At 53.4% G+C, this 27,562-nt stretch overlaps 1 protein-coding gene across 3 annotated transcripts in view; it reads left to right on the forward strand.

Moving 5' to 3' along the window:
• ARID3A (AT-rich interaction domain 3A) overlaps positions 1–27,562 on the forward strand; it is a 100,995-nt gene that overhangs the window by 62,302 nt on the left and 11,131 nt on the right. For all 3 annotated transcript variants that reach the window (XR_006287438.1, XM_027834150.3, XM_043535827.1), the window contains exons 4-7: positions 15,061–15,133; positions 25,091–25,274; positions 25,898–26,145; positions 26,926–27,237. Coding sequence is in view for 2 of the 3 variants with exons in the window: in XM_027834150.3 (XP_027689951.2) it covers positions 15,061–15,133; positions 25,091–25,274; positions 25,898–26,145; positions 26,926–27,237 (817 nt within the window). In the remaining variant the exon portion in view is untranslated. The remainder of the gene's footprint in view (positions 1–15,060; positions 15,134–25,090; positions 25,275–25,897; positions 26,146–26,925; positions 27,238–27,562) is intronic.

Raw genomic sequence — 27,562 nt, forward strand, 5'->3', positions numbered from 1 at the left:
GTGCAGAAGGGGGCTCTGTGCTGGGGGGTGGAGCTGAGGGGTTTGGAATGAGGAGGGGGCTCTGGGCTGAGGAAGGGGGTTGGGGAGTGGGAGGGGGTATGGTCTCTGGGCTCCGGGGTGGGGCCAGAAATGTGGGGTTCAGAGTGTGGGAGGGGGCTCCTGGCAGGGGACTGGGGTGCAGGGTGTTTGTCGGGTGCAGACTCTGGGAGGGAGTTCAGGTGTGGAGGAGGCTCAGGGCTGGGGCAGGGAGTTGGGGTGCGAGAGTGGGTAAGGGGTGCGGGCTCCGGGGAAGCGCTTACCTCGGGGGGGCTCCACGGAAGCGGTGACAAGTCCCTCGGCTCCTAGGTGGAGGTATCGCCAGGTGGCTCTGCACACTGCCTTTGCCTGCAGGCGCCACCCCCACACCTCCCATTGGCTGCGGTTCCCAGCCAATGGGAGCTGCGGAGCCAGTGCTCGGGGTAGGGGCAGCGTGCAGAGCCCCCACGGCCGCGCCTCCACGTAGGAGCTGAGGGACTTGTCGCTGCTTCCAGGGAGCTGTGTGGAGCCAAGTAGGGAGCCTGCCAGCCCTGCGCCAACCGGATTTTTAATGGACGCCAGGGTCCTTATTCGACCAGGTGTTCCAGTCGAAAACCGGACACCTGATAAACCTGCTCGTAAACCTTTTGCTTCAGCTATTTGGTATTCACTCCGGCTGTGCCATTGGATGACTAGACCGCATGGTGTTAGCTCTGCTCCTGGACTGGATGTGTCCGAAAAAGTTTCAAACAGGAGACTGTCTCTGTGGCTGAATAATCCTCTCTGCTAAAATCAGAAATAAATAAATAGAAATAACGCAAGTTCCTGTATTTGCAGATGTTTTCGTGAATTCACAGCGCGTATCTGAATGTTCATGAATAAGGGGGAGTGAGAGAGGGTCACATTTTATAGAATGGGTACATTTTATAACTGGTAAATAAACCATCATCAATGCAGTATCAGTAGTCCTCGTATTAACCCTTTCTAAGCCATACTAAAGGTGTGGCCTGCACAACCCATCAAGTCAGTTCCTTTTTTCACACAAATATTTGCCATTCTGCACTGATGGAGACCTGTGACCCAGAGAGACTAAGGGAGTTGCCCAAGGTCACGCAGGGAGTTAGTAGCAGGTCTCCCAAGTGCCACGCTGGTACCGTGCTATCCCACCCCTTCCCTCCGGGCTGGACACGGTGCATTTTCTGCCTGTGTTACCTGCCTCATGGCAACACTGAGTGGAGGGAAAAACAATGCAACCATTCATTGATCTGCCCGCCCCGCCCCTCCCAACACACACACACACTCTGAGCGGTTTGATCATGTGTTATCTGACAGGCCAGCTATCTGACCCCAGCCACTGTATCAGCCACAAACTGGCAGGAAGAGGCACAAGGAGCCAGACCCTCCAGAGAGCATATTGGAGGGAGTCACTCTGTGAAAGAGACCTGGAGGCAGAGGAAGGTAGCCAGTGGCCCAGGGAATCAGCACGGAGTCTGAGGAAGCAGCCCTTAGCTTCTCAATACGGGGTCCCTGGATCAGAGCCCAGAGGAGAGGACGGGCCTGGGGTCCCCAGCTGACCCCCAAGAAAAGGGATGTAAACTCTCCCCCCGCCTCCATGCAAGGAGGGACAAGGACTGTCGAGTCCAGCGTGGGGCTGAAGGCCGGGGGCAAGGTCACTAGACTGCTGCTCCATTGGACTCTCCATTACCACGGAAGGGGTGGGGATTGTAAGCGGCCTGGCTGGAGGGCTGAGTGGTGGGAAAGGGGAAAGCACCGCGGGCTCGGAGGGACCGTCGAGCAGGGCGCTGGAGCGGAAGAGGCTGCTGCACCATGCCTGGCCACGAGGGAGTGCACTGGCCGGTGAGTGACCACTCTGCCGTTGGGCATGTGAAACTGATGGGCACTAGCTGCCTAACCCAGCATAGAGGGGAAGGGGGGTGTTGTGGCTAATGCCCAGGACACGGAGTCAGGATGCCTGAGTTCTTTCTATGACTATCGCTCACTCCCGGTTCTTGGGAGCCCAGCCTTAGATCCTTGGGGCTTGACGTTTCAGAGGAGCTGAGCACCTGCAGCTCCCATCGCCTTCAGATGGAGGGGTGGGTGCTCTGGCCTTGTGAAAATCAGGCCCCAGGTGTCTAAATGTGGGCACCCGAAACTGAGACACAAATTTAGAGGCCGCTGTTGAATATTTGGGCCTTACCCTCTGAATCTCCGTTTTCCATCCATAAAGTACAGATAGATATTATCTCGAAATGTGGTGAAGCTTAATTCAGTAATGTCCAAAAAGATGCTATAGAAATTCAAACTGTTTATTTTCATTGGTTTCACCAGGTAGCCACGCTATTTGGATAGCCGATGGTATGTACTGTAACTATTTACATATATAGGGACTGAAATTGAGGTCTGTAGCTGAGAACTATTGTTCTGTGAACTGGATGACAACTATGATTATTTCATATCTAACTCTTATGAGAGACCAGCACTGGGGTACAATATCCAGATTACAGGGAGGGGCCTTTGTTGCACTTGTGAGTTTACTTTTCCATCCCAAGAGATATAAAATTTCCCCATAAACTGAAAAAAAAAACCTTCTGTTTGATTGTTATGGAGAAGAGAGAAATTGCCCAGCCTGATTGGCTAATATTGAACTAGTGGCTTTAGATAAGATACCTGAAGGTGCGTTTTCAGCCAGTCAGACTGCACATGCAAATAGACACCTCCTGATTGGCTGCAGTTAGCTATTTTCTTATGCACCTTCCAGGTGGTAAGTAGCTAGTACTTCTTTTTCTGGCTGACCTTTCTGATTGTGTGCCAGGCTTTTGAAGTCCACGGCTGTGATGAAGCGCAATTTTGATTAAGACAATCAGAATTGGTCAGATTTTAGCTTCAGATCTCTGGGAGCAGCCCCCTGTGGGTTGTTTTACCTGACCTCACTGCCCAAGTGTGTGCATTTTCTGTTCCCCCAAAGAAAACGCAAGGAACTTTTCGCTTAATGCATTTTTCTCCTTGCAAAAGAGGACTGTGACATATTACAGCCCACCCCCCCCGCGATTATGCTGCATTTCCTTCCCTCGTTCATTTGTATTTAAACAGCAGGCTCAGCCTAAAAGGATCCTGCCTCTTAATTCCCATTCTCAAAACCTCTCCTTTGTGTGAAGCAAGGGAGAGCACGTGTTCATGCAGGCGATACGGGTACTTGGTGGGAAGCTGGTTAGTGGTTTTCCAGACGTTGTCCACAACCCCATGACAATTTCACGCTTGATTTTTGCAATCAGAGGTAGAGTGGGGTCTGTGGTCAGTCAGTTTCTTCTTAGATGGAGGTCTGAGATTTTCTACGTGCGCCCTAGGGAGCAGGGGGTAGGTGCTGGTCTGATGCAGGCACGCAGCCCCTGTGGGGTGGCATGGGGGACACCTGCCGTTGGACTGCAGCATTCAGCATAGTTTTAATCACGAGACAGACGGGCCTCGGAGACACGGAGGAGCAAAGCTGCCACAAAGGAAGGCAGTGAAGTCTAACGGACAAGGCACTGGGCGTCAGGAGACATGGGTTCTGGCACCAGTTCTGCCACCGACCTTGGCGCTGACACCCCCTTCCCCACTTAATCCGCCTTGTTTCCTTTGAGGAACATCTCTTGTGAAGAGTCTTGCACAGCAGGAGGCCCTGATCTCCAGTCGGGGGTGCTACTGCCATAGAAATAACTGGTGGGGGGGAACCATTCCCCAGTTAGGTGATGAAATCTGATGACAGGTGAATCCTGTTATAAGGAAAGAGGCTTATAGGATCACACTTCCCGTGCATGTAATCTTACATAATTCCGGTTCCCATCTCCTTTGGAAGCGGGATTCCAAGGTCCACCATGCTGCTCCGAATGGATCCATTGCTGGCGCTCTGAGCCTGCTGTCCTCATGCAGTTAGCATCTGGCCGGTCTATTTTCCACTCCCCGGTGATGTGTTTTATGGGAGAGAAGGGACTGAATTAACTTGCCGTGGTGCGGAAGTGGCCACATGTTCACAACGGGGGCAGAGGGGGTGGGGATGGGGGTGAGGGTGGATTCCCCGAGGAGCTTTCTTTACAAGAAAGCAATATGGTGTTAGTAACAATTCCAGTAGCGGGGCAATGGAGGGGAACTTGAAAATCAGCGTAGAGGGGGGAAGATGAGCCTTTAGGAACTGAAGCATAGAAATCAGACCCGCTGGGCTGCTGTGATAATGGCATGAGTCGAAGCAGAAGTGACTGAGTGGGTGTGAAGGGGGGAGTTACTGTGCTGGGTTATCGGTCTCAAACAGCACCGGGAAGCCCCTCCACACAATCCCGTGCCTCCTAAAAACTTCAGGCCTGGTTCTCATGTACATTCAGGCCCCTGTACACTGCTCTGCAATGTGAAGTGGGTGTAACTCTGAGGCCTGGTCTGTACCGTGGGACTGGACCAGAATAACTATGTCAAGTAGGGGATAGATTTTTCTAATTTTGTCTTTTAATCAATATAGTTATCCTGGAACAAGCTCCCAGTATGGACACACTTCAACTGGCATCAAAGTACCTTGTATACTAGCATAGCTTATTCCCCTTCCTGTGTAGGAAGAGCTATATTGGGAAAAGCACCTTTGTAACTGCTTCAGTGTCACGAAGTTGTACCACTTTAACTGTGGTTGTATTGCTAACATAGCATCTGAGCACCCCACCGTCTTTTGTGTATTTATCCTCATAAAGCAGCTCTCTGAGGCAGGGCAGTGCTGTTCTTCCCATTGTACAGATGGGGAACTGAGGCAGAGAGAGGCTAAGTAACTTGCCCAAGGTCATGGAGGAAGTCTGTGGCAGAGCTGGGATTTGAACCCAGCATTCCCAAATTCCAGGCTGGTGCCACCACTCCTGGATCATCCTTGCTCTTGGTTACAGGCTTATAAGCCTTTGCGTCTGTGCGGTACATGGGCAAGGGAACAAACCAGGGTGTATCTGGGGAGGACTGCGCTGCAGGATGGTGCTGAGTTCAGGGAGCTGGAAATGCACTGACCGGGAGGGCACAGCACCAAGCCTGTGAGTCTGAGCCTCTCCTAATCTGCCTAATTGATAGAAGCCCTTTCCTAATTTATTCCCCCACCTGCGAGCCCTGAGATCCCCTGGCCCCACAATGATCCCTTTTCATGGCTCTATGGCTGTATCCGGTCCCCTAGTGTGCGACAGCTGGGGAAGGCCAGGGGTGAGGAGGGCTGTTAAAGAAATACCTCCCACCCCTTAATTCAGCTCATCGACAGCTCTGCTGTTCCCAGGAGGGGCTTCTGGTGCCCCCCTGGAGCTGCTGCAGCTGTTTGGCAGTGCCCTGGTCAAGAACTAAATTCAGCTGAGGGACAGGACAGTCCCCTCCACTGCCTCTCTCTGGCTCAGGGCTCGATCCCGAGGCTGCTGAGCACCATCCCCTCCCCAACCCCTTCCCCGGGGAGTGGAGGGCGCTCAGCGCTAGACCGGACTGGTGTGTCGGGAAGGGGCAGGGACTCTGGGAATCGGCAGTGGCTGCTGGGAAATACCCCCAAGTTTCCTGGACTCTTCATTGGCTGGGGCCCAAGATTCCTCAGCTGGGTCAGGAGTTTCCTCCGCTGCTGGGCCCCCGGAGCCATGTCTATTGCATTCCTGCTGCCACCAATAACCACGCCCCATCCACTGTCCCCATCACATGCCAGATGCCAAATTCGGAGCCTCCTTTCCCCAGCCAGAGAAACCCAAGCTCTGTTCTCCAAATCCGTCCCCCTAATACAGGAATCCTGGGTTCCCCCCCAACATATAATCTCTGGATCCCAGTCTCCTTTGCAGCTTCTTGGGGGTTGCTGCCCTCCCCTGCCTCCCAGCTCCTTGCTGCCCTTCCCTCCCCAGCCCTGTGCCAGTGTGGCTTGCGGGGGGGTGGGGGTGGGGGTGGGGGGGCGGCGACTTGAAAGCAGTCTGGGCTCGCAACTGGTGTTGGTGATAAAGGCAGCTTCTGACCTTTGCCTGCATCCACTGCACAGAGGCTGGCTGAGCCGTTAACAGACTTCCCAGGGAGCTGCAGGTTTTATGGCTTTCTTTTAACACCCCTGGTTATCAGTGTGGTCCCACTGATCTCTTCGACAGGTCACCCTGCTCCGGCGCAGAGAGACATGCCAGGCTTCAGAAACTGTGATGTTTGCCCTCTGCACTGTTCCCTTACTTATAAAGCCCACTTAGTGAGCAGCCTTCCCTGCCAGCCAGGGGCAAATGACTCTGGGGGAGGTGGGAGTTTGTCGTTCAAAGGAGCAGCGCCTTGGCTTCAAGTCCCTGCTCTGCCACAGACTTCCCGGGGGACCTTGGGCAAGTCACTTAGCCTTCCTGTGCCTTGGGTTGCCCATCCATGCAATGGCAATAATAGCCCCACCTCCTAGCTGGGTGGTTAAAGTCTGAGAGGTGCTCAGGTACCACAGGCATGGGGGGGGCCAGATCATAGAATATCAGAGTTGGAAGGGACTTCAGGAGGTCATCTAGTCCAACCCCCTGCTCAAAGGTCTTGAACTCTTATCATTTATATTATAGTCATAAGAACAGCCACACCGAGTCGGACCAATGGTCCATCTAGCCCAGTATCCTGTCTTCTGACAGTGGCCAATGCCAGGTGCTTCACAGGGAATGAACAGAACAGGGCAATTATTGAGCAATCCTCCTCCTGTCGTCCAGTCCCAGCTTCCAGCAGTCAGAGGTTTAGGGACACCCAGAGCGTGGGGCAGCATCCCTGGCCATCTTGGCTACTAGCCACTGCTCGACCTATCCTCAGTGAACTTACCAAATTCTTTTTTGAAGCCAATTCTACTTCTGGCCTTCACAACATCCCCTGGCAATGAGTTCCAAAGGTTGACTGTGCATTGTGTGAAGAGGTATTTCCTTATGTTTGTTTTAAACCTGCTGCCTAGTCATTTCATGAGGTGACCCCTGGTTCTTGTGTTATGTGAAAGGGTAAATAACACTTCCTTATTCTCTTTCTCCAAACCCTTCATGATTTTACAGAAGCTCTGTCATATCCCCCCTCAGTCATCCCCTTTCTAAGCAGAACAGTCTCTGTTCCAGATCCCTAATCCAGATCCTTGGGAGATCCCACTATTTACGTCTTTCTATTGTGAAAACTGTACATTTATTCCTACCCTTCGTTTCCTATTGTTTCGTTACTGATCCATGAGAGGACCTTTTTATCTCAGGACAGCCTACTTTGCTTAAGAATGTGAGTCCTTGTCAAAGGCTTTCTGAAAGTCCAAGTACACAATATCCACTGCATCGTGCTTGTCCACGTGCTTGTTGACACCCTCGAGAAATACTACTTAAAAACAACGTTGCTGTTAGTTTTTGTGTCTTTTGCTAGTTACTCTTCAAATTCTTTTTTTGGCCTGGCTAATGACACTTGACCTGCCAGAGTTTATGCTGCTTTCTGTTTTCCGCAGTCGGATTAACCTTTCAATTTTTAAAGGATGCCTTTTTGCCTGTAACCGCCTTTTTTACTGTGCCCTTTAGCCATGGTGGCATTTTTTTGGTCCTCTTACTGATTTTGTTTATTTGGGGCACACATTTCGTTTGAGCCTTTATTATGGTGTTTCTAACTAGATTCCATGCAGCTTGCAGGCATTTCACCCTTGTGACTGTTCCTTTTAATTTGCATTTAGCTAGTTTCCTCATTTTTTGTGTAGTTCCCCTTTGGAAGTTAAATGCTACTGTGGTGGGGTTTTTTGGTATTTCCTCCCCTATAAGGATGTTACCTTTAATTCCATTGTGGTCGCTGTTTGTGAGCGGTTGAGCTGTATTCCCCTCGTGGACCAGCTCCTGTGAAAAGAAAAGGAGGACTTGTAGCACCTTAGAGACTAACCAATTTATTTGAGCATAAGCTTTCGTGAGCTACAGCTCGCTTCATCGGATGCATACTGTGGAAAGTACAGAAGACGTTTTTATACACACAAACCATGAAAAAGTGCTCCACATAAGACTAAATTAAGAATTGCCTTCCTCTTTGTGGGTTCCAGGACTAGCTGCTCCAAGAAGCAGTTGTCTTAATTTAACGTCTGCATCCCATCTTGAGGTGACATGTACTCAGTCAATATGGGGTAGCTGAAATCCCTCGTTATGAGTGGGTATTCTTTTTTTTTTGTAGCCTCTCTAACCTCCCTGAGCATTTCACAATCACCATCCTAGAGTCCCCATTGTGATGGACACACACATAGTAAGAGAGAGTCCTTGCCCCAAAGCTCGTCCAGTCTAAACAGACAGAGTGGGAGGGGAAACTGAGGAACAGAGCGGGGAAGGGACTTGGCCAAGCACACACAGCAGGTCAGGGGCTGAGTCAAGAATAGAAGCTAGGTCTTGTGTTTCCCAGGCTTGTGCCCTGTGCACTAGGTTGGCTATCTCTTGATTATTGAGATGATAACAGGGGCCATAGTGGTACCTAAGATAGACAGAAAACCCTGTGCCCGTCCCCTCTTGTCAGTCAGGGCAGGGGAAGAGGCAGTTCCTTTGCAGACCTACTTTCGCAGATCCTGGGTTAAGACCCTTTGACCTGACAACCCACGTGGCTTCTTAAGCAGCTCCAGATGCCTCTCCAAAGAGGAATCATCCCAGGCAGCCAAGCTGGAGCTTGGGGCCCGGCATATCGGTTACACGGTTAATGTGCTAATCCGCCAAGGCGCAGTCCGCAGCCCCGCAGTACGTGCCCTGCTGAGATACCTGCTGATATTCATAGGCCTGCAGCAGCCCCTGAGGCCTCGGCTCTGCTGGCAGTTGTTCAAAATGATCATTGAGAAAAGTGAGAGGCGCATGGCACGGCATGGGATTCGGCAAAGCCCGGGCTGCTTCGGGACTGCATCGCCCGGCACTGTGCACCCAGGCTGTGGGGTGACCGGGGCATATGCGGGGGGCCGGGGAGCTGCAGCCCCTGGATCTGCATCCTGGACGGGGTTGCGGGGGGAGATGCATCTTGGGGGAGAGGAAACAACACAGGGATTCTGGGTTCTTCACCTTCCCCCTCAAAAGTTTGTTGGATCCTGATCTCCTGTGTTGGTTCCTGGTGGGGCTGCTGCTCTTCCCAGCTCCTCCCTTCCATGCCAGCTCTGGACCTGATCCTGCCAGCCCCTGGTCTAATCCTGCAAGGAGTTAATGGCCCCTGGCTGGTGCTGAGTGCCTTCCATGAGGAAGCGGAGCACCTCCCTGGGGAAGCTCCGGACCTTGGCAGATCAGGTCCTGTGTTTCTGCGGTTGTGTTCAAAGCTGCATGCCCATGAACGTACCCCACTGTGCTACCCTGACTGAATCTGCTGTCCTCATGCCCTGCCAGATGTGCAGCCCACGCCCCAGACCTTCTGCCGTGCAACCAGCTTAGAGTCATTAAACGTGACTAATGGTCTCGCGTCCGTTGCATCTCTAGATTCTCCGTATTATTTAACATGTGTCTGTAGCGTCGAGGGCCATGTGGCACCTGACACAGAGCACAGACACAGTCCCCACCCTGAAGAGCTAAAGTGACAGAATGGTGGAGGTGAAAAGAGAGAGAGACTGAGAGAGGGATTAACAGAATAAGGCTATTAACGGTGTAGCATACTTGTTCCTAGCTAGCGGCAGTAGTAAGCTGTTACCTAAGCTTTTCCATTGGAACTCTTCTGGGATTTCAACTATAAATAAACTTTTTTATGAAACGTGTGTCTGCTTTCCACACACACACATTAAAAATGAACACCTCAAAGCCAAAATATTTCCATTTGTTTTCTATTTCAATGAAAAGTCAGAACCGTCAATGAAAACAGCGGGAGAATTAGGTTCGGTTGAAATTTTCCACAGCCGCCAAGCCGTACTTTCGGAACAGTTGTGCTGTTATTCTCTGGGGGGTTCGTTTCTGTTCTGTGTCGGTTCTTAAATCACGCTCATAGCCGCCGAATCTGAGCACCTTCCCGTCATGCATTATGCGGCGTGACTCACATCTGTCACAAGTCGCTCGTTTTCTCCTCTGCTCCCTTGGGAGAGAAGCGCGTGCAGTGGAGAATCTTGTTTTGGTAGGGTTGGCTTTTTTTTTTTTTTTTTTTTTTTTTGCTATGGTTTAGGTGTCAGGAGCGCCGCCGGCTTGCAGCCTGGTTGCTGGGCAACTCGGCAAGCTCACCTGGACCTAGTGAGCGCCCTCCAAACGGCTGTGTTTCCTGACGGGGCTAGGGAGCCAGCGGTTTGCTTCGGGAGGCTGCTCAAGGCGTAATGAGCCTGCAGCTGCTCTCGCTTCCGCTTCCTGCTCCAGTCCTTGCTCCCAACCCAGTTCCTGCTGCACCCCCAACCTCTCGGCTCCCGGCTCTGACTCTCGGCTCCATCCCGAACTGTGATTCCAGCTCACCCTTCAGCTTAGGCTTGGCTTCTGACTCCAGTTCCGTGCGATTCCTGGATCTATGCTTGTCATCACTCCCACAATCACCAGGCGAGATCCCGTTCCACCCACTAGCTAGGCCACCCATGCTCCGGCAGGCCAAAGAAATTCACCTTGCACTTGGACCAGAAGGTGGGGTGGTTCTTGGCTGCTTGGGGAGTTCACGCCGTTGCCTCCCGCACAGACGAACTCTGCCCGTGTAAAGCGTTTCCGTATTGCCATTGGGCCACATGCGGACCAGTCGTTAAAGGAGGACCTGACATGCACTGGCAGTAGGCTGATGCAGTGGTTCCTTCTCTCTCTAACTTGTGAAGCAGCCTTCGTTGTATTTCGCATGCACTTGCCCTTTAATCAGTCCATTCCTCCGACGGACGTGTGGCGATAATGATTATTAATCGGATCCGCGTCGCCCATGCAAAAACTCGAACCAGCATCGGGATCCAGCTTCCAAAACGCGGTTAAGAATTTAATGTGGCCTTCAGTTCTTTTCCTCCCCAGGCCGGCAAGGCCTGCTCTCATAAATCACATCTGGAATGTGCTCTGCTGTCAAACGATGGGTGTGGTCCCAGGAGAAAAGCTGGTGTGAGTGTAAATTGAAGACCACATAGAGGCTGCATTAGAAGCCTCGCATAGATCTTCCTGTCACAGCTTATAAAAACATCCCCCCGTTGTATATTGCTAAGACTCCTTGCAGCATGTAATGCCCTGTACCTTGCTTCATTAATCTTGTCCGGTTTACAATAGCATTAGCGCCTTGTATTGTGTAAGGCTTGGATGTGGGGGTGGGAAGAGGGCGTCTTGCATCAAAGGATCCCTTTACAGAAAGGAGGGGAAGGGGCTTCTGTCCCTAGGGTCTCATCAAGAGCGAAATTCACTGTCGCGGGAGGTGTTGGCTGTAAGATGCTTTGTAAATAAGATCAGTAGCTTCTCCAGACTGGATCCAAGTTATAAAAAGGGGGGGCTTGCGGATACTAAGAGCCCTGGTGAGCCCATTGGGATGCTCTTTGACAAAATACGGGGCACCATAATGGAGTGCTTCAGGCAAAGCAACATTCCTGTATCATGAAGGGGCTGATGAAAACTTGTGCCAGCCAAGACAGGCCAAGTTAATACTGAACTCCTGCCTTGGGGCGAGGTGAATTCTTTAATGCCAGGCCGTTTGTGTGACACATGAAAGGATAGGATGGGGGACTAGCCTGGGCCATGGGAGGCCTGGGTTCAACCTACAGGTTACCAGCAGGATTCAAACCTGGAACCTGCAGCAGTAAAAGAGAGCCGGTCTCCTGCTTGAGCTAAAGGAGTAACTCCAATAACTGGTAGCGGCAGGAGACCACTATCCACTAGCAGAGGATGCAAGACGCATTCAGTTAGCGTAAGTTACAATTCCTACTGGTATTTGTATTGTGGGTGATGCCTGGGAGCACAGTCGTGAACCAGGACCCCATGGTGCTATATGCACACAGAACAAAGTGATGAGCCCTGCCCTTTATACACTAACAGAAACACAAAGTGAGATAATGGCCTTTATTGGACTAATTTCTGTCCAATAAAAGGGGTTCCCTCACCCAGCTTGTCTCTCTAACATCCTGGGACCAACAGGGCAACAGTTACATTGCATTATGCACTAATAGGAACAAGTGTCCTAGGGGGTATCTTTATTGCCCCGTCTAGGTAGTTGAAGCTCTTTGGGGCGGACCCAGAGCCCAGCTCTTCAATGGGAATTAGGTCCCTAAATCTCTTCGAGGTCATTGTGTCTTGCACGCTGCACTCAGAAGGCCAGCTACGCTTTACGAATAACGGAAAAGGATCTGGGTTCTTGCTCGGGAGACCTGGGGCTGTGGTTTTACGGTGACGTTTTCAGTCTCTGAAGGGTTCAGAGTGGGTCGGACGGAGGTGGTGGCTCAGTTTACTTTAATGTAGCAGTCTTTTGGGGTCGTGTTAGAAATGGACAGAGGGGCAAAGGTCCCACCAGCTGGTTTAAGTGACTGACACTTGCTGCGCGGGGAGAGGGGGAGGCGAATATTAATAGTTGAGGCATCACTCCGACACCCACGTGTTCAGCAGCTAATGAGCTTTACATGCACCGAAGATTTGCTGCGTTCCCTCTGCCGGCTCGCAGGCTTCCCTTCCTGCAAACAACTGCTCAGAAACACTTGCATAAACTCTGAAAGAAACAGCTTTGAAAGGGGATGGATCTCTGTGCTGTGTCAGTGCACCCACTCCCTTGATGGCTTTACAGCACAGTCTGCTGCGCTGTATTGTTGAAGAAAAGGAGATTCCAGTGCCCAGCTTGACAAAGGATCATCCATGATAACTAGCCTGGCTGAGTCCCTGAATGCACCCTTCTCCGTGGGACCTCATCAGAGGAGCTTTGCCATGCAAATGTCTGGAGGCTTGCTGCTGTTCTAATTGCTGCTGCTGTTAGATGTAGGGTGATAGTGCCCAGCTGCCCCAGTCGGGGATCAGGGCTCTATTGTGCAGGGAGCTGTACGTGCATCTAACATAAGATGCTCCCTGTCCCAAAGCTTACAGTTTGGATATGTTGATTTCTGTCCCCTGTCTTGGTAATTGGGATCGTCACATAATCATCTGGAGCATTTGCCATTAAAGGGATTAAAGAGACAAGGTGGGTGAGGGCATCTCTTTTATAGGACCAACGCCTGTTGGGGAGAGAGACAAGCTTTCGAGCTCCACAGAGCTCTTCTGCGGGTGTCAGCTCACAAACCACAGAAGTCGGTCCAATAAAAGAGATTCCCTCGCCCTCTCTAATACCCTGTGACCAACAGTGCTGCATATGGTTAAAGGTGTGTGTCTGCCCAGGGCTTGCTTTGCTGACTGCACAATCTGGAACTGTTTCCAGTTAACCTACCGTCTTTCAGTCTCTTTAAAGCCGCAACGCAGCTGCAGGTCATGACATGCTTGCTGCCTATTCTTGGAGAGGAAGCGTTACTGCTCTTCACCTAAGCCGTGCAAAGTGTGTGCCAGGAGAGCATGTTAATTACAGAGAGCCGGGGTCATGCCACGGTGCTTCAGCTGTTAATGTAGATCAGCTCTGCCAGCAAGCAGCAAAATGTTAATGGCTGCCAGGGCTACTGCACCCAGTGATGTCCCACAAAGCCGGGCAGCAGAATGGCTTTCGCCTCCTTCCAAAGAAGGACTTGATCGCATATGGGACTGAGTGCTGTGGCTCCGATCCTGCTCCCATTCTTGCAGCTAAGCCCGTTCTTACGGTTGGGGATTTCGAATCCCTACGGTAGTCAGGCGCCCGACTTCTGAATTGGATTCCCTTGTCGTTTGGGCACCTAACGCCATGATGCTCCAGCCGAAGAGCCTGGCAGAACTGAAGCCCAAATGACTGCTGCCGTCCCAAGCAGACCCCAAGGCATATCAGTGCACCGCACGTTCAGCCTGGCTTAGACGTCAAGCTCTGTAGGCCGGGGCTGTGCTGCCCCTCGTACATCATCAGCCCCTAACACACAGCTGGGGATAACCACCCCCACCCCCCGCCTTGTATGAGGTTTCTGTGAGTCTCTTGGAGCGGTAACCTGCCATTGCCAGAATGGACCAATCTGAATACGTTATCCCGGGAGCTATCTATGGTCCCCATTACGATAGCATTGTCACCTCTCCCAATCTGTACGGGCTTTATTCTCCCAGCCCTCCAGTGAAGTGGGGCATTATGGAAACCGTTAGTCCCATTTTATAGATTGTGATCTGAGGCACAGAGAGGCTAAGTGACTTGACCGAGGTCACATAGCAAGTTTGGTGGGTCTCGCCCACATGTTCAGGGTCTAATTGATCACTATATTTGAGGTCAGGAAGGAATTTTCCCCCAGGTCAGATTGGCTGAGACCCTGGGAGGGTGGGTGGGGGGGTTCGCCTTCTTCTGCAGCATGCAGCACGGGTCACTTGCAGGTTTAAACTCCTGTAAATGGTGGATTCTGTAACTTCAAGTCTTTTAAACCATGATTTGAGGACATCAGTCACTCAGCCAGAGGTTAGGGGTCTATTTCAGGAGTGGGTGGGTGAGGCTCTGTGACCTGCGATATGCAGGAGGTCAGACCAGATGATCACAGTGGTCCCTTCTAACCTTACAGTCGGTGAGTCTTCCAAGCCATAACAACCAGCTTAACCACTGGGCCACGTGGTGGAGATGCAGGTAAAGAAGCATGTGTTCACCTGCAGTTATCTCCTCTTCCCCCTTCTAATCACCGCTCCAAACCACAGCCATGCGAATGGTTCAAAACTAGCAAGCATTGCCCTCTGCAGTGTGGCTGTGCCTCGAAAGGGAGCAGCATTTATAACCCTCCTCGCATAGCTGGAAAACCGAGAAGCTAAAGGAAACCGGGTGGGTGAGACGGCAACCTGGCTGCGTTTCAGGGCTCTGCTGTGTGCAGCCTCCCCCGTTTCACCACCTCCTCTGCTCACCAGCTGACCCAGCAGAGGCGCTGACGCGTCTCTCATAATAGATGATCTGCCGTGTTTCCTACCTACTAGGCCAAGCGCCATCCAGTGTGTTTAACTTCCTCCGACACGGGGCGGGCTGGGCAGTGCAGAGCCAGGCTCTCTGGGCCCCTCGCTATGGGGGATGCTCTGACGTGCGGGTGTTTGTCATGTTCTCCCACCCCGGGTGCCTTGCGAGTGATCTCTTCTCTTCCTTCTCTGTGCACAGTTGTACGAGCTGGATGGCGATCCCAAGAGGAAAGAATTCCTGGACGACCTCTTCAGCTTTATGCAGAAGCGAGGTGAGCCCTGCTGTATTGTCCTGGCAAGCTTGCACTAATGCGCGTGTGTGGTCCCTCGCCACCTCAGGTGAGATTCAGAGCTCGATGAGCCCCAAGTTTTATTTTCTTGCTTAATATTCTTGCCTCAAGGAGAAAGCTGTCACCGGCCTAATGTTTAACGTGAACCACTCCGCGCATGGGGATCAATCCTGCTGCATTGAAATGGGGGGCACCTCTGTCCCCACTGACTGACTTTCAGTGGAGCAGGATTCGGCCCCTTGCCCCAGTGGCTTTGCTTTCTTGACTTCTCATCCTTTGGGTCTCGTTTTATCAAAGCCCGACTTATGACTGTGCATCGCAGTTTGATAGTCCACCATCACTGCTTCTGGGCAAGCGCCTCTCCCTTCTTAAATGGGGTTTGTTTCCTTATTTCCTGCCCCGTGGTAACAGAGACCCTTGCCTGCCATGCACGGATGCAGCATCCTTCATCTGGTCACTGAGCAGCAATTTGCTTCCATTGTCTCTTCTGCCCATCTATCCCGCTGTGCATCTCTTAATATTTTTGAGTGGATGTGATGCTGCATCAGAAACTTTGCTACCAGGGTTGATAAGTGCCTGCTAGAATCCCTTTTCCTCCCTTGCAACTTTGCTCCGTGGGTAGAATCCACAATTTCCAGCCGCTCCTTCAGAGCACTGATGTGCTTTTCAAACTTGCCCTTGGCTTGCAAGCAGGTAGCTGGTGCCTTCACACTGACCAATAGCAATGGACTGAGTCAACACAGCAAAGCGACTCAGTGGCAAACGCTGTGGAGTGGATGAAAAATCCGGGCCGATTATTCTCAAAAGTGACTAGAGATTTTTTCATGCCTCCTTTTTCAGAAGTGCTAAACTGGCCACTCTCTGAAAATCCGGTCCATTGAAGGTGTCTCAAGTCAGGCACCCCAAACTGCTCGTCACTTTTGCAATATCTAGGCCTGTGACATTAAAGGGCACTGTCAAGTTAAGAATATATATATATATATATATATATATTTAATTCCTTTCTTTGATACAAAAACACCTTGGATGATTAAATCTGACAGAGTTTGAGCCATTCTAGCTCATTTTCTCTGTTTATGCTGGTTGGTTTGTTCACTTCCTGCATTTCTTCACGTGGACAGTGGAAATAGACATGCCAGTTTCACTTTGCTTATCAGGTTTGAGTGGCTTTCTTCTCCTGGCTCCTTTTGCGGGAGCCCGGCCCTGCAGCGGTTGGCTTGTTAACCCTGCTTCCGCTGGCCTTTCATTTTGGGGGGAAAAAATAATCGTGGGAACCTTTCTGCAGACCGTAAAGCTTCACAGCACCACAACCCCAGCAGTTTTAGTTTTTGCCAAACCCTAAATGTGGTCCAAATTTGGCGCTGCTTCAGCAGAGTAGATCTCTGCACAGGGGCGAAAGACATGCCCACGCAGTGAGGCTACCGCAAGGCATCTGCGTCACTGAAGACTCACTTAAGCTGTCAGGACAAGATCCTCAGCCCGTATAAATTAGCTTCGTTCTGCTGACCTGACCAGTATATACCAGCTGAGGATCTGGCCCCCATAGAAACCGGTGGGGTTGCTTCTATCCTACACCAAAACAAGCAGCGACCGTACATGAGCATAAACCCCCTTGAGCCCCATCTACGCTGCAGAACAAGCCTGGGGGGGCGAAACTGGCCCTAGGGTAACTTCCCCACGCATCCAAGCCAGAACACAGAGCAGAGCTTTAGGGTGCAGCCTTGTGGGAAGAAAATCTAGTTTTCCTCAGGCCCTCAAGCCAATATTTCTGGGTTTGGGGTAGTGAGGGCCTTCCAAGACGTTTGTGTCAACATGGAACTGCTGCTGGTGCAGGAGAGAGGATCAGCAGGGATCGTACGGGGAAGGGGAGGGGGATCAAGGGGAGGCTTCACCGTGAAAAACAGTGCACCGGCCCATCCTGTGTGGGATGGGAAAGCAGAGCAGGATGTCTTGTGGCACATAAGGAGAGGCCTGTGTGTACCAGCTCCGAGACACATCATGAGAACGTCCCCGTCGGTGCGTGTGACTCCGTGCTGAGGGGCTGGTGACTTGCACTGAAGTAACTCACGTTAGTATGCGCCGCTGGCCTCTGCTGGATGGAATCTGAACTGTTAGTGTGTGTGTCTTAGGCCCCAAGCTGCCCGCAGGTTACAGAGAGTCTCCTTTAGCCCAGCCTGTGCCACTGGAGCAGGAGGATCTGAATTCTACCCTGGGTGTCACTGTAGCATGCAGTGTAAGGATAGCCAGGAACTCACAAGTGCCCCTGGGTTTGGGATAATATCTTGCGGGGATAAGCTAGGGCAAGTGGGGGAGGAAAACAATAGACCAGCTCATGGGGGCCTGAAGTAGAACTCAAGCTTGTAAGGTTTTGGGGTCAGGGGCTGTCCTCTTTTTCTGTCTTTGTACAGCAGACTGGGACTCGTAGGCGCTCGGGTAATGCGGGGGTGAGGGAATGTTGATCCCAGCTGGTTTCAAACCTTCCCCCTTGAGAGGGATGGTTGCAGGACCGAGGCACGTTGGGTGCGAGAAGCCGAGCGATGGTTGCAGGACCGAGGCACGTTGGGTGCGAGAAGCCGAGCGATGGTTGCAGGACCGAGGCACGTTGGGTGCGAGAAGCCGAGGGATGGTTGCAGGACCGAGGCACGTTGGGTGCGAGAAGCCGAGGGATGGTTGCAGGACCGAGGCACGTTGGGTGGGAGAAGCCGAGGGATGGTTGCAGGACCGAAGCACGTTGGGTGCGAGAAGCCGAGGGATGGTTGCAGGACCGAAGCACGTTGGGTGCGAGAAGCCGAGGGATGGTTGCAGGACCGAGGCACGTTGGGTGCGAGAAGCCGAGGGATGGTTGCAGGACCGAGGCACGTTGGGTGGGAGAACCCGGTCCCCATCTCACAAGCAGCAATGGGTCAGGGAGGAGATTTCCAGCCAGCCAATTCAGAGATGCAAAAACGAGTCTGCAGCTGTGTTTACAGTGGCCGAGGGGGTGGCTGTTTGCCTCGGTGGAGGGCTCAGGTTCCCAAGGAAAGCAGATGGTGCTGCTGCTTGCGTGGGGCCTTTTGTCAAGCAGGCAGCCTCTAGGAAACGGGGAGGGGGAAAGAATCGGCCAGGCGCTTTCCCGAGTTTACTCATTCCATCCTCTGGGTCCTCTCCCAGCCCCTGGCGCTTACACAAACAATGCGGTCGGCAAGGTGTGGGCTCTCCTCGACTAGGGGAGGGAAGGGAGGAGCCCCGGTGAACGCGGGGCTGAAATCAACATGCTTCCAAGGCAGGAAAGGTCCCCTCTGGAGCCGAGTGGCTGGAATTCGTGGAGGATATTGTTACTGTGAGCAGGAACCTTGGAAAGCTGTTCTCGGAAGCTAATTTCCCACAGAGAACGAGGATGCAGCCTTGAGCATCCGGGTCCGAGGGAAAGTTTTTTGGGAGCATAGGAGGCCTCTAAACAACAGGACTTGTCCGTCTGACCAAGAGTCAGTTAGGAGGACAGGGTCTGATTTCATCCTATAGTAATTAATACTTGATGTAACGCTCTTCATTGGTGACTGTCAAAGCTCCTGAAATAGCATCGCTGTTGCCGTTTTCCAGAGGGGCCGGGGGGAAAACGGAGGCACAGAGTGGCTGTGACTTTCCAGAGGGTCACCCACAGGCCTCAGCCAAGCCAGGAACAGAACTCAGCAGTCCTGACTCCCAGCCCCGTGCCCTCACCACTCAACCGCGCTGCCTGCCAAAACCGCCGTGAGGAGGATACTGAAAGCAGACGGTGCAGATGTGTCGGCAGAATATAGTGGAGAACAATGCGAGGTGATGAACAGCCAGTGGGCAGGCTGAGTTTATGTGGCAGGGGTTATCCTGGAGGGCAGGTGGCTGGTCTGAGCATGAGCACTGAGCCTGCAGAGTAAATTCACGCCTCTTGGAATTGCCTAGCAAGGCTGCAGCTGTGAATGACGAGATAGAGACTCAACGCGAGACCTTTGTGTTTGACCCGCTTGGGTCTGCCCACGCTTGGCCTTGCCCTGCTCAGAAATCACACCCAGGTCCCCAGGAAATACGTTTAGCCTCGTGGAGTCTCAACACAGCATTGCTTGTGCATGGTCAGCAAATAACAATTGTGCTTCATGCAACGTGTAGGACAAGCATGGCTGGGGCTGATCAATGGCAGACAGCCACCGTAAGCTGCTCCCAGCAAACAGGTGTTGACCGTCAACTCCAGTGGCAGGGGCCTCTTCCGGGTTATCCGCCCGGGGATCAAAGCGAGGGCAGGGGGGCTCAGGACTGCGGTGAGACGATGAGGCAGACATTTCAGGCCGAGCCCCTTTTCCTTGTCGGTCTGTGACTGCTTAGGTGAACTCTTTCTGCTCTGGTGCAGTCCCTGTGGCGGGCGTGAGCAGCGAATGGACAGGGCCGGATTCAAGTGTAGGGACCACAGGCCCTTGCCTAGGGCCCGGGCTCCCGGAAGCACGTGATGAGGTCCAAAATCTCAGCCTTCAAGGCGCCCACCAGATCATCTAGTCTGACCTCTTGTGTAGCACTGGCCGCCAGCACCTGCCCACAGACCCAGCAATGGGAATTAGGACAAAATATTACAGCCCCCAGGAGACTAGACTGTGAGGTGCTACAGGCAGAGGATAGGATGTTCACGGTGCCCGAGGCCCCTGTAATGGCAGGGAAGCAGTTAAGTGAGATGTACCCCGATAATTCTGGCAAGTGACCCAGCACCCCCCTGCTGCAGAGGAAGGTGGAAAATCTTCAAGGTCATTGCCAGTTTGACCTGGGGAAAATTCCTTCCTGGCCCCACGTATGGGGATCAGTTCGACCCTGAGCCATGTGAGCACCAGCCAGCCAGCCTTAACATTGCTAGCAATCTTAAGAGTTGAAAACGGGACCTGAGTGTATCTGACCCAGGGATGTCTGCCTGAGTCTGCAGACAGCCTGAACCAAGAGGTGGGAACTTCCCATTCAGCCTTGCGCTGAGACCTGCTGCCTCGCCCAAGTAGGGGCAGGGCTATGGCGGGCGTGAGGGTGGGACCACGGGAGCTAGGGACTTGGGCTGCAGGCTGGCTGCTGTTCATGAAGGTTCAGAACAGCCTGGGGTCCTCTGAGACCCTCCCCAGTCATCAGGTTTCAGAGCCTGAGCTCCAGCCGCACCCTGAACATCTACGCTGCTATTTTTAGCCCCGCGTGTCCAAGTCAGTTCACCCAGGCTCTGAGACTTGCTGTCGCGGGTCTGTTTTGGCCGGGTAAACACACCCCGGAAGCCCTCGGCTCCTGGCTAGGGGCCAGAATAAGTGACCAGATTTTTAAACGAACAAGGCATGTTCTTTTGAAAATCTGACCCGTAAGGTTAAAACACTGAGCTAGGTCTCAGGAGATCCAGACTTCATTTCCAGCTCTGCCAGAGTCTCCCTGTGTGACCTTGAGCAAGTCACGTAATCTTCCTTCCCCGTCTGGAAAATGAGGAGGATGAGCCTGTTCGATCTTGTCTGTCTAGACTGCAAGCTCTTTGGGGCAGGGACTGCCCCATGCTCTGCGCTTGGTCAGTGATGGGACCCCGATCTCTTACGGCCTCGCGGTGCTACCGCCGTATAAATAATCTCTGTTGCTGACAACGGCTACAGCTGAACAAGGGCTCAACCGTGATCGGCACCATTTCAGTAGCTGTGGTTTAACAACAACACCCCCCCCCCCCCCCCCGGCCTGTTTCCCTTCTTCCGGGTAGCGGCCATAAATTAGCAGCATCACCACAGGGTGGGGATTTTGTTTCCTGGTTTTAAAAAGGCAATAAATCAATAACGGAAGAGGCGGGAGAGGAGACATCCTCATTGCCTTCCCCCAACTTCAGACTTTGCCACCTCCCTCCCTCCCCCACCCTTTGCACCCTTCCCCTCTACAATAAACCAGAGGTCAAGACCCCCACCCCCCCACCCCGGCTTGTCTGATTGAATCATTGGCATGATTCTTCAGGCAGCTATTGATGAATGGATGTATTATAGCCCAGCCCCCTCCCTGAATATATGTGGTCCCTCTGTCTCTTTGTATAAACATCCTGTGTCCGTGTTCCCCCCCTCCCGTCCCCCCCCTTCCACTCTCGGCCCCAGCTCTGCACTAAGATGGGAGGTTCAGAATGATACTGGCTGGAACTAGGTGTTTGCTAAGTGCAGCATTAAAGCTGGTCACGTGACTTATTGCCGACGATTGTTCTATGGGTGGGGAAATTTATCCACAAACCGAGAGAGAAAGAGAGTGTGTGTGTGTGTTGTTTGGCTGTCATTGTGGTGGTGGTTTTTATTCTTTGATAAATATCTGTTCACAGTTGCTCAGTGGATCGTTTTTTTCCAGCTTCCGATGGGGGCCTGCCCCTGTGTTGGTAGCGTGCCCCTTCAGAATTGGCTGGTTCAATCCAGGGACCACCTGAAGTTGGATTCTTAGACCGGGCTCCTCACCCTAATGTCTGAGCGCCTTCCAGGCGGGCGTGCAACTGACACCCCTCCCATAGTGGCTGTGACGCGTGGGCAGTGGAGTTGGTCGTTTTGGGGGTTTTTTTTTAATACACGCGTTGCTCTGTGTCGATGGTCGCCATGGCTGGTCACGGATAACACGCCTGGCGCTTGGAGTGGAAGGTGGGGAGGTTTGGGATGGGCCGTTGTTCCTGGGGCAGCTTGTGCCACAGTCCGGGACCAGCCACCGCAGACGTTCTGTCTCTAGCACAGCTGGCTCGGCTGCCGGCCCGACTGGACGACGTAAGACCAGCGTCTAGTGCCAGGATGCCCTTTGGCGCACGAAGGCCCAGCCCTGCTTGCGCTGGGCTGGATTCTACCCATCATGCCAAGCTGTGAGGAGCTGGCCTTAGTGCATGGAGACACAGAGGGCTGGGCTGGGGCGGGATCCTTCCCCTGGTGCCCGTGCACCATAAAGCCGCAGCCGCGCTCCCACTCAGCTGCTGCTGCAGCCTCGGGGTAACAGTGCCACCTCCTTGGGATCGGGCGTCGCTGGTTGGCCCAGGTTAGCCACATCCCAAGGACGTGATCCAAACCCCAGTAATGTCGCGGGCAGCTTTTCCCCCCCTGACTTCCGCAGGCTTTGGATCAGGCCCCCATTCTCCTTCCCTCCCTTGCGATGTGCCGGGATACAGCCAGGTGCCAGGGAGCTAGGTTCAGTGGCATGCAGAGGTTGGGGATCCCTTGCATGGGGTCCTAGAGTCATCCCCCCCATGCCTTTTGCTGAGGGCAGGGACCTCTGGCTGCACAGGGGCTCGGGCAGCTTCAACCCATAATGTTGGAACCACGTGGTTTATCCATCGCGGACTGTAAGCTTGATGGGCAGAGACTGTCTTGCATGCAATGTTGGTACTCAGCCCCCCCCCCCACCTTTGTGTAGCCCTATGGGGCGAGGGGGGGAAGTCGGTCTAAGAGGCCCATCCAGCCCTAGGGCCCCAGCTGCCACTGATACACTAATGATGTGGGGTCTGCAGAGACCCCACTGTAAGAACTGGCTTGCGACCATGTGAGTCTGATCCAGATTGAGCTCACTGCACCTCCATGGTGTCAGAAGGAGGCATTGGGCTGGGGTGGGCTGAACAGTGGGGACTGCGCTCTCTAGGGGAAGCCCCTGTACTGCTTACCTGATTTCTCATATCATATGGCTGAGACCGCCTTGCCCATCTCGTCACACGCGCACACACACCCCCTGCTGCGTGGTGACCGCTCAGGGTCCCGCTGGCCTGGATCTCCCAGGGCAGGTGTGGGGGGAAACCTAGCGCCGACCTGCCTTTTCTCAGCCCTCGGAAGGCAAAGCCCGCGGGCCTGATCTGAAGTCCACTGGATTCATTGGAAAGGTTCCCATTGGCTTTGGATCAGACACTCTCTTTGCTCTGCATCGTAGGAAACTGGGGAGCCAAGGGGGTTTACAGAAAACTTTTCCTTTTTTAGGGGGGGCGGAGGTTAGTTTTTTTCCCTCAATGGAAATGTTTCAGTTTTCCACTAAAAAATGCAAACTTCAAACCCTTCCTTCCCCCCTTTTCTTCCCCCCTCCCGCTTTCCAGTGACAAATGGGAGAGGAGAAAGCCTGGGGAAGGGACACATTGACAAAACGACACAGGTTTGGCTTCAAAAGCTAAAAACAAATTGTGGAAACCTGGAACATTCCAAACCGAATGAAAATTTTGGTGAAAAATCTTGTTCACATTTTCTGGAGGGAGGGGGCTCCCCCGAGACTTTTTAGGGCTGTTTTTCATTGAACATTGTTTTTGAAAGAAAAATGACCAAATGTAAAAACGACCTTCTTAGACGGTCAGCTCTATGGCAGGGCCCTCCCTTCTATGTTGTGAGGCTCACCAGACACTTTATTATTAGTATAACCGTAGTACCCAGAAGCTGCAGTCCTAGTTCAGGGCTGCATTGCGCTAGGCGCTGTACAAACACATCACAAAGCGCCAGCCCCTCTCTAAAGAATTTACAATCTACTTAGAAGAAAGAAATGGATGAAGCTGGAGTGGGGAGAGCACAAGAGAACAGTCAGATATCGTAATCTATTCCCTATAATGGTCTGCATCCAGTTTTTATAATAGACACATCCTTAAAGTATCCTTGGACTGACCCCGATCCCGGGATCTTTATCAGGAATGAAACTGACTCTCCTGCAGTTTTCGGCCTCTCAGGGCACTGGGGGCTGGGAAGGTGGGGGACCCTCTGTAGCCCTGTTCAGGAGAGTGAGACTCTCCGGGAAAGTTTGGGGCTCAAGCCCGGTTAGCCCCAAGTCTCCACGTTGGAGTGTGACCGCAGATTTGAAGGTATTGGCCCATTCGCCACCTCCAGCCCGGCTGAGAGCGGGGTGTCAGCTGTGATCCCTTGCGGGTTTTTAAATCCAGCTCAGCAGAGTAGACGGGACCTTCCTGTCTGTTGCACAACAGTTTGGTGTCTCGTGCTCTGGGATGGTGGCGTCTGTCTCTTCCGCTCTCTGAGTAATGCCCTCGTCCTCTTAAAAGCCCCATTGCTGGGCTTTGGTTGCTAGCGCCACCTGCTGGACATGACCAAGCCGGTGTCCTTAAGCTCCTCTCCCTGCACTGGATGTGCAGAGGAGCTGCTGACGTCTTAGAGCGAGGATCTGGGGAGAGTGACGTGCATCTGACGCTAATGCAAAGACAGAGCAGTGGAAAACGGCCAGAGTATCCTGGGCGGGGAGGGTTGGGTTTCTCTCTCCATCACATCCTTTTCCTAGCCACTGCCTAATTGCTTCTGTGGTACCTCCCTGCCCCCTACCACTTTCTAAGAGCTGTCCCTGACCAGGGCAGGGCAGCAGATAAGTCCAAGAAAATTAGCCCTTCAAATAGGCAGTGGGGTCTCTATATCGGCCCAGTCCATATGCAAGGCTCCTTCAAATGTGTGCATGACCGGCCGCAGCCCAGCAGAGCAGGGGCAGGGCTGTGAATAAAAAAATGTTTAAATAGCACCATGCAAATATGCAAACCCTCCCCCACCCACAATTGGATATCAGCCAGGCATGCTGGAAAGGGAGCTGGTTTTGTTCCTGTGCTAAGCGCAGATGAAACGGTCAGTGGAATTTAGGGGACCTTTCCATGCTGCTATGAAAAGGATTTTCTTCAAAAACGTGTCCCAGGCATACTTGGGATAAAGATCATCTTGTCTGAAGGACAAGATATTTCCTTCCTCAAGTTAATCACACATTATAGTGGATCCCGGAGGCCCCAGCTGAGATCATGGCCCCATTGTTCTAGCTGCTATACATACATGTTGTTAGGGACAGTCCCTGCCCTGAAAAGCTAGAAAGGCAAAGGGGGGGGAGGGAAACTGAGGCACAAAGCAGGGATGTGCCTTGTCCGAGAGCTAGGGATGCAGTGCAGGGTTTCTGAGTCCCAGTTGTACCTTGCTCCTACGTTTCATTGCCCCTGGCCCAGCTCTCTCCAGCATACTGACCTTCCCCACTCCACAGGGACCCCCGTCAACCGAATTCCCATCATGGCCAAGCAAGTGCTGGACCTTTACATGCTCTACATGCTGGTGACCGAGAAGGGGGGCCTGGTGGAAGTGATCAACAAGAAGCTGTGGCGGGAGATCACCAAAGGGCTCAACCTGCCCACCTCCATCACCAGCGCTGCCTTCACGCTACGCACTCAGTAAGTGTCGTGGGATCCGGGGGAGTGGGAGGGTGGGAGACCGCCCTGCCCTTCCAGCCAGCTGGCCTAGTGTTCGATGCCAGATTCCCACAATGATGGGAGATCCCAGCCACGGTTCCTTAGTACAGCAAGGGGCTGGAGGTGGCTGTGGGGGGAACAGCTACTGTGTGTTTAAGGGGTGGCACTCAGCCACAGCCCATCGTGGGGCTGACCGTGTGGGATGCTGGGCTCCCTCCCCGTTTCCGGGATTGCTCTGCTTCCTGTGAGATCCGTTCTCTCTTCCCCACCCCGGATGGAGAAAGGGATGTCTGTAGCCAGAGGCTGATCTAGACAAGCCCCTCTTAAGGAGTCCTGGTTTGGCTGGTGCAGGATGGAGCATCAGTGTTTCCGAACCTCCTGTTTCCAGTGCCCAGCTGGGGAGGGGTTGGGGCTACAGAAATCCCTTTCTCTTGAAGGCAAGATCCTCGGGGCGTGGAGGCGGCACGGCTCTGGGGAAAAGGTGCCTCTGGATCGATACTGACAGGCGCCCGTGTTAGCTGCTGGCCTGTGGGAGCTGCCTCCTCGGTGGGCGGGCTGGGAGGGTGCCTGGTGCCGCGGGCTGAGCGGGGTGTTTCCTCTGGCAGATACATGAAGTACCTGTACCCCTACGAGTGCGAGAAGCGGGGGCTCAGCAACCCCAACGAGCTGCAAGCCGCCATCGACAGCAACCGGCGAGAAGGCCGCCGGCAGGGCTTCGGGGGCTCCCTCTTCACCTACTCCCCCAGCGGCACCCCCAGCCTGCTCTCCTCCCCCAAGCTGCAAGTGCCTGGCTTGGGGCTGGTGGCGGCCACCAACGGCGGCCCCATCGGCCCCGGGCAAAAGATAAAGAAAGGTAACGGCTTGGCTGGCGCCCTGCTTGGCATGAGCGGGCTGGGCCATGGGCAGCGGGCTGAAGCTGGGTGCGGGGGAGGGAGGGAGTAAAGGCCTCAGGGTCTGGCTCCGTTAGCTAGAGCTTTTCACCCCATGGTTTCAGAGCCCTCCGGAGAGGGGACTTAATAACATTCCTATGGCACTCATGGGCAAATGATGGCAGAGCAAGGGATTAGAACCCATAAGTCCTGATTGCCAGTCCCCCAACCCCTGCGCTCTAACTACTAGACCCTGCTCTCCTCCAAGAGCTGGGAATAGAACCCAGGAGTCCTGGCTCCCAGACCTGTGCTCAGTCCACGATACTACACTGGCTCCTTTACATGGTGCCACTTTAATGTCAGAATCTCAGAGCAATTTATAACCATTAACGGAGCCATAGGGATTGCTCTGCTCACCGACCATAAAATAGGCCAGGATTATCCCTAGTCTACCACTGGGGAAACTGAGGTAGAGTGTGGGGAAGTAACTCGATCCAGGTCGTACAGGAAGGCAGCTGGGACATAGGTCCCTTGATTCCCAGCCCCCTGGGCTAACCACTAGTCCTCACTGCCATGTCCGTGTGAATCAATGCAGAACGCTTGTGAAAGGAGAGTGCCATACAAAGGAGCCATCCCGTACTGCAGCAGGGAGCTGGCTGGGAAGTCTGGGTGCACGTAAAGCTTGTTTCTGATGCACGTGAAGAGGCTGGCCTGGACCAGCCCTCGCGAGCTCACGGGACTCCCGTGCCCTCTCCCTGTTGCAGAAGAGGACTCGCCGATCCCCATCCCCATGCCCAGCCGACTCCCTGTGTCCCTGGCTGGCCACCCGGTGGTCGCGGCCCAGGCAGCGGCCGTGCAGGCGGCCGCAGCCCAGGCAGCGGTGGCCGCTCAGGCTGCGGCCCTGGAGCAGCTGAGAGAGAAGCTGGAGTCCGGGGAGCCGCCGGAGAAGAAGATGGCTCTGGTGACAGATGAGCAGCAGAGGCTGATGCAACGGGCCATCCAGCAGAACCTCCTGGCCATGACAGCGCAGCTACCCATGAGCATCCGCATTAACAGCCAAGGGACCCGCTCGCCAGGTGGGTCGCGCTGGGGCTGAAGGAGAGAAAAGGGAGGCTGCGGATCTTCCCCAGAGGTTAGGCTAGGGGCATCGAGCCTGCTGGAGTAAGGCCACCCCCATGCACGGGTCGTCGGCAGTGGGGATTGAACCTGGGACCTCTGATTCTTAAATGCTGCACGTCCACTGCATGAGCTACAAGAGCTGCACCCAGCTCCCGGTCCCATGCTTGGGCCGCTCAGCCAGGCCTTTCCCCGTCTCCCAGCAGGGGAAGGGCTCTTTTGCTAGCCAGAGTTTAAAAACAAGTGCCTCTTTCGTGTCGCGTCTGACCAGGTTCCTCTCTCCTC

The sequence above is a fragment of the Chelonia mydas genome, chromosome 25 (genome assembly GCF_015237465.2).
Source record: "Chelonia mydas isolate rCheMyd1 chromosome 25, rCheMyd1.pri.v2, whole genome shotgun sequence".
In the NCBI taxonomy this organism is placed as follows: domain Eukaryota; kingdom Metazoa; phylum Chordata; order Testudines; family Cheloniidae; genus Chelonia; species Chelonia mydas.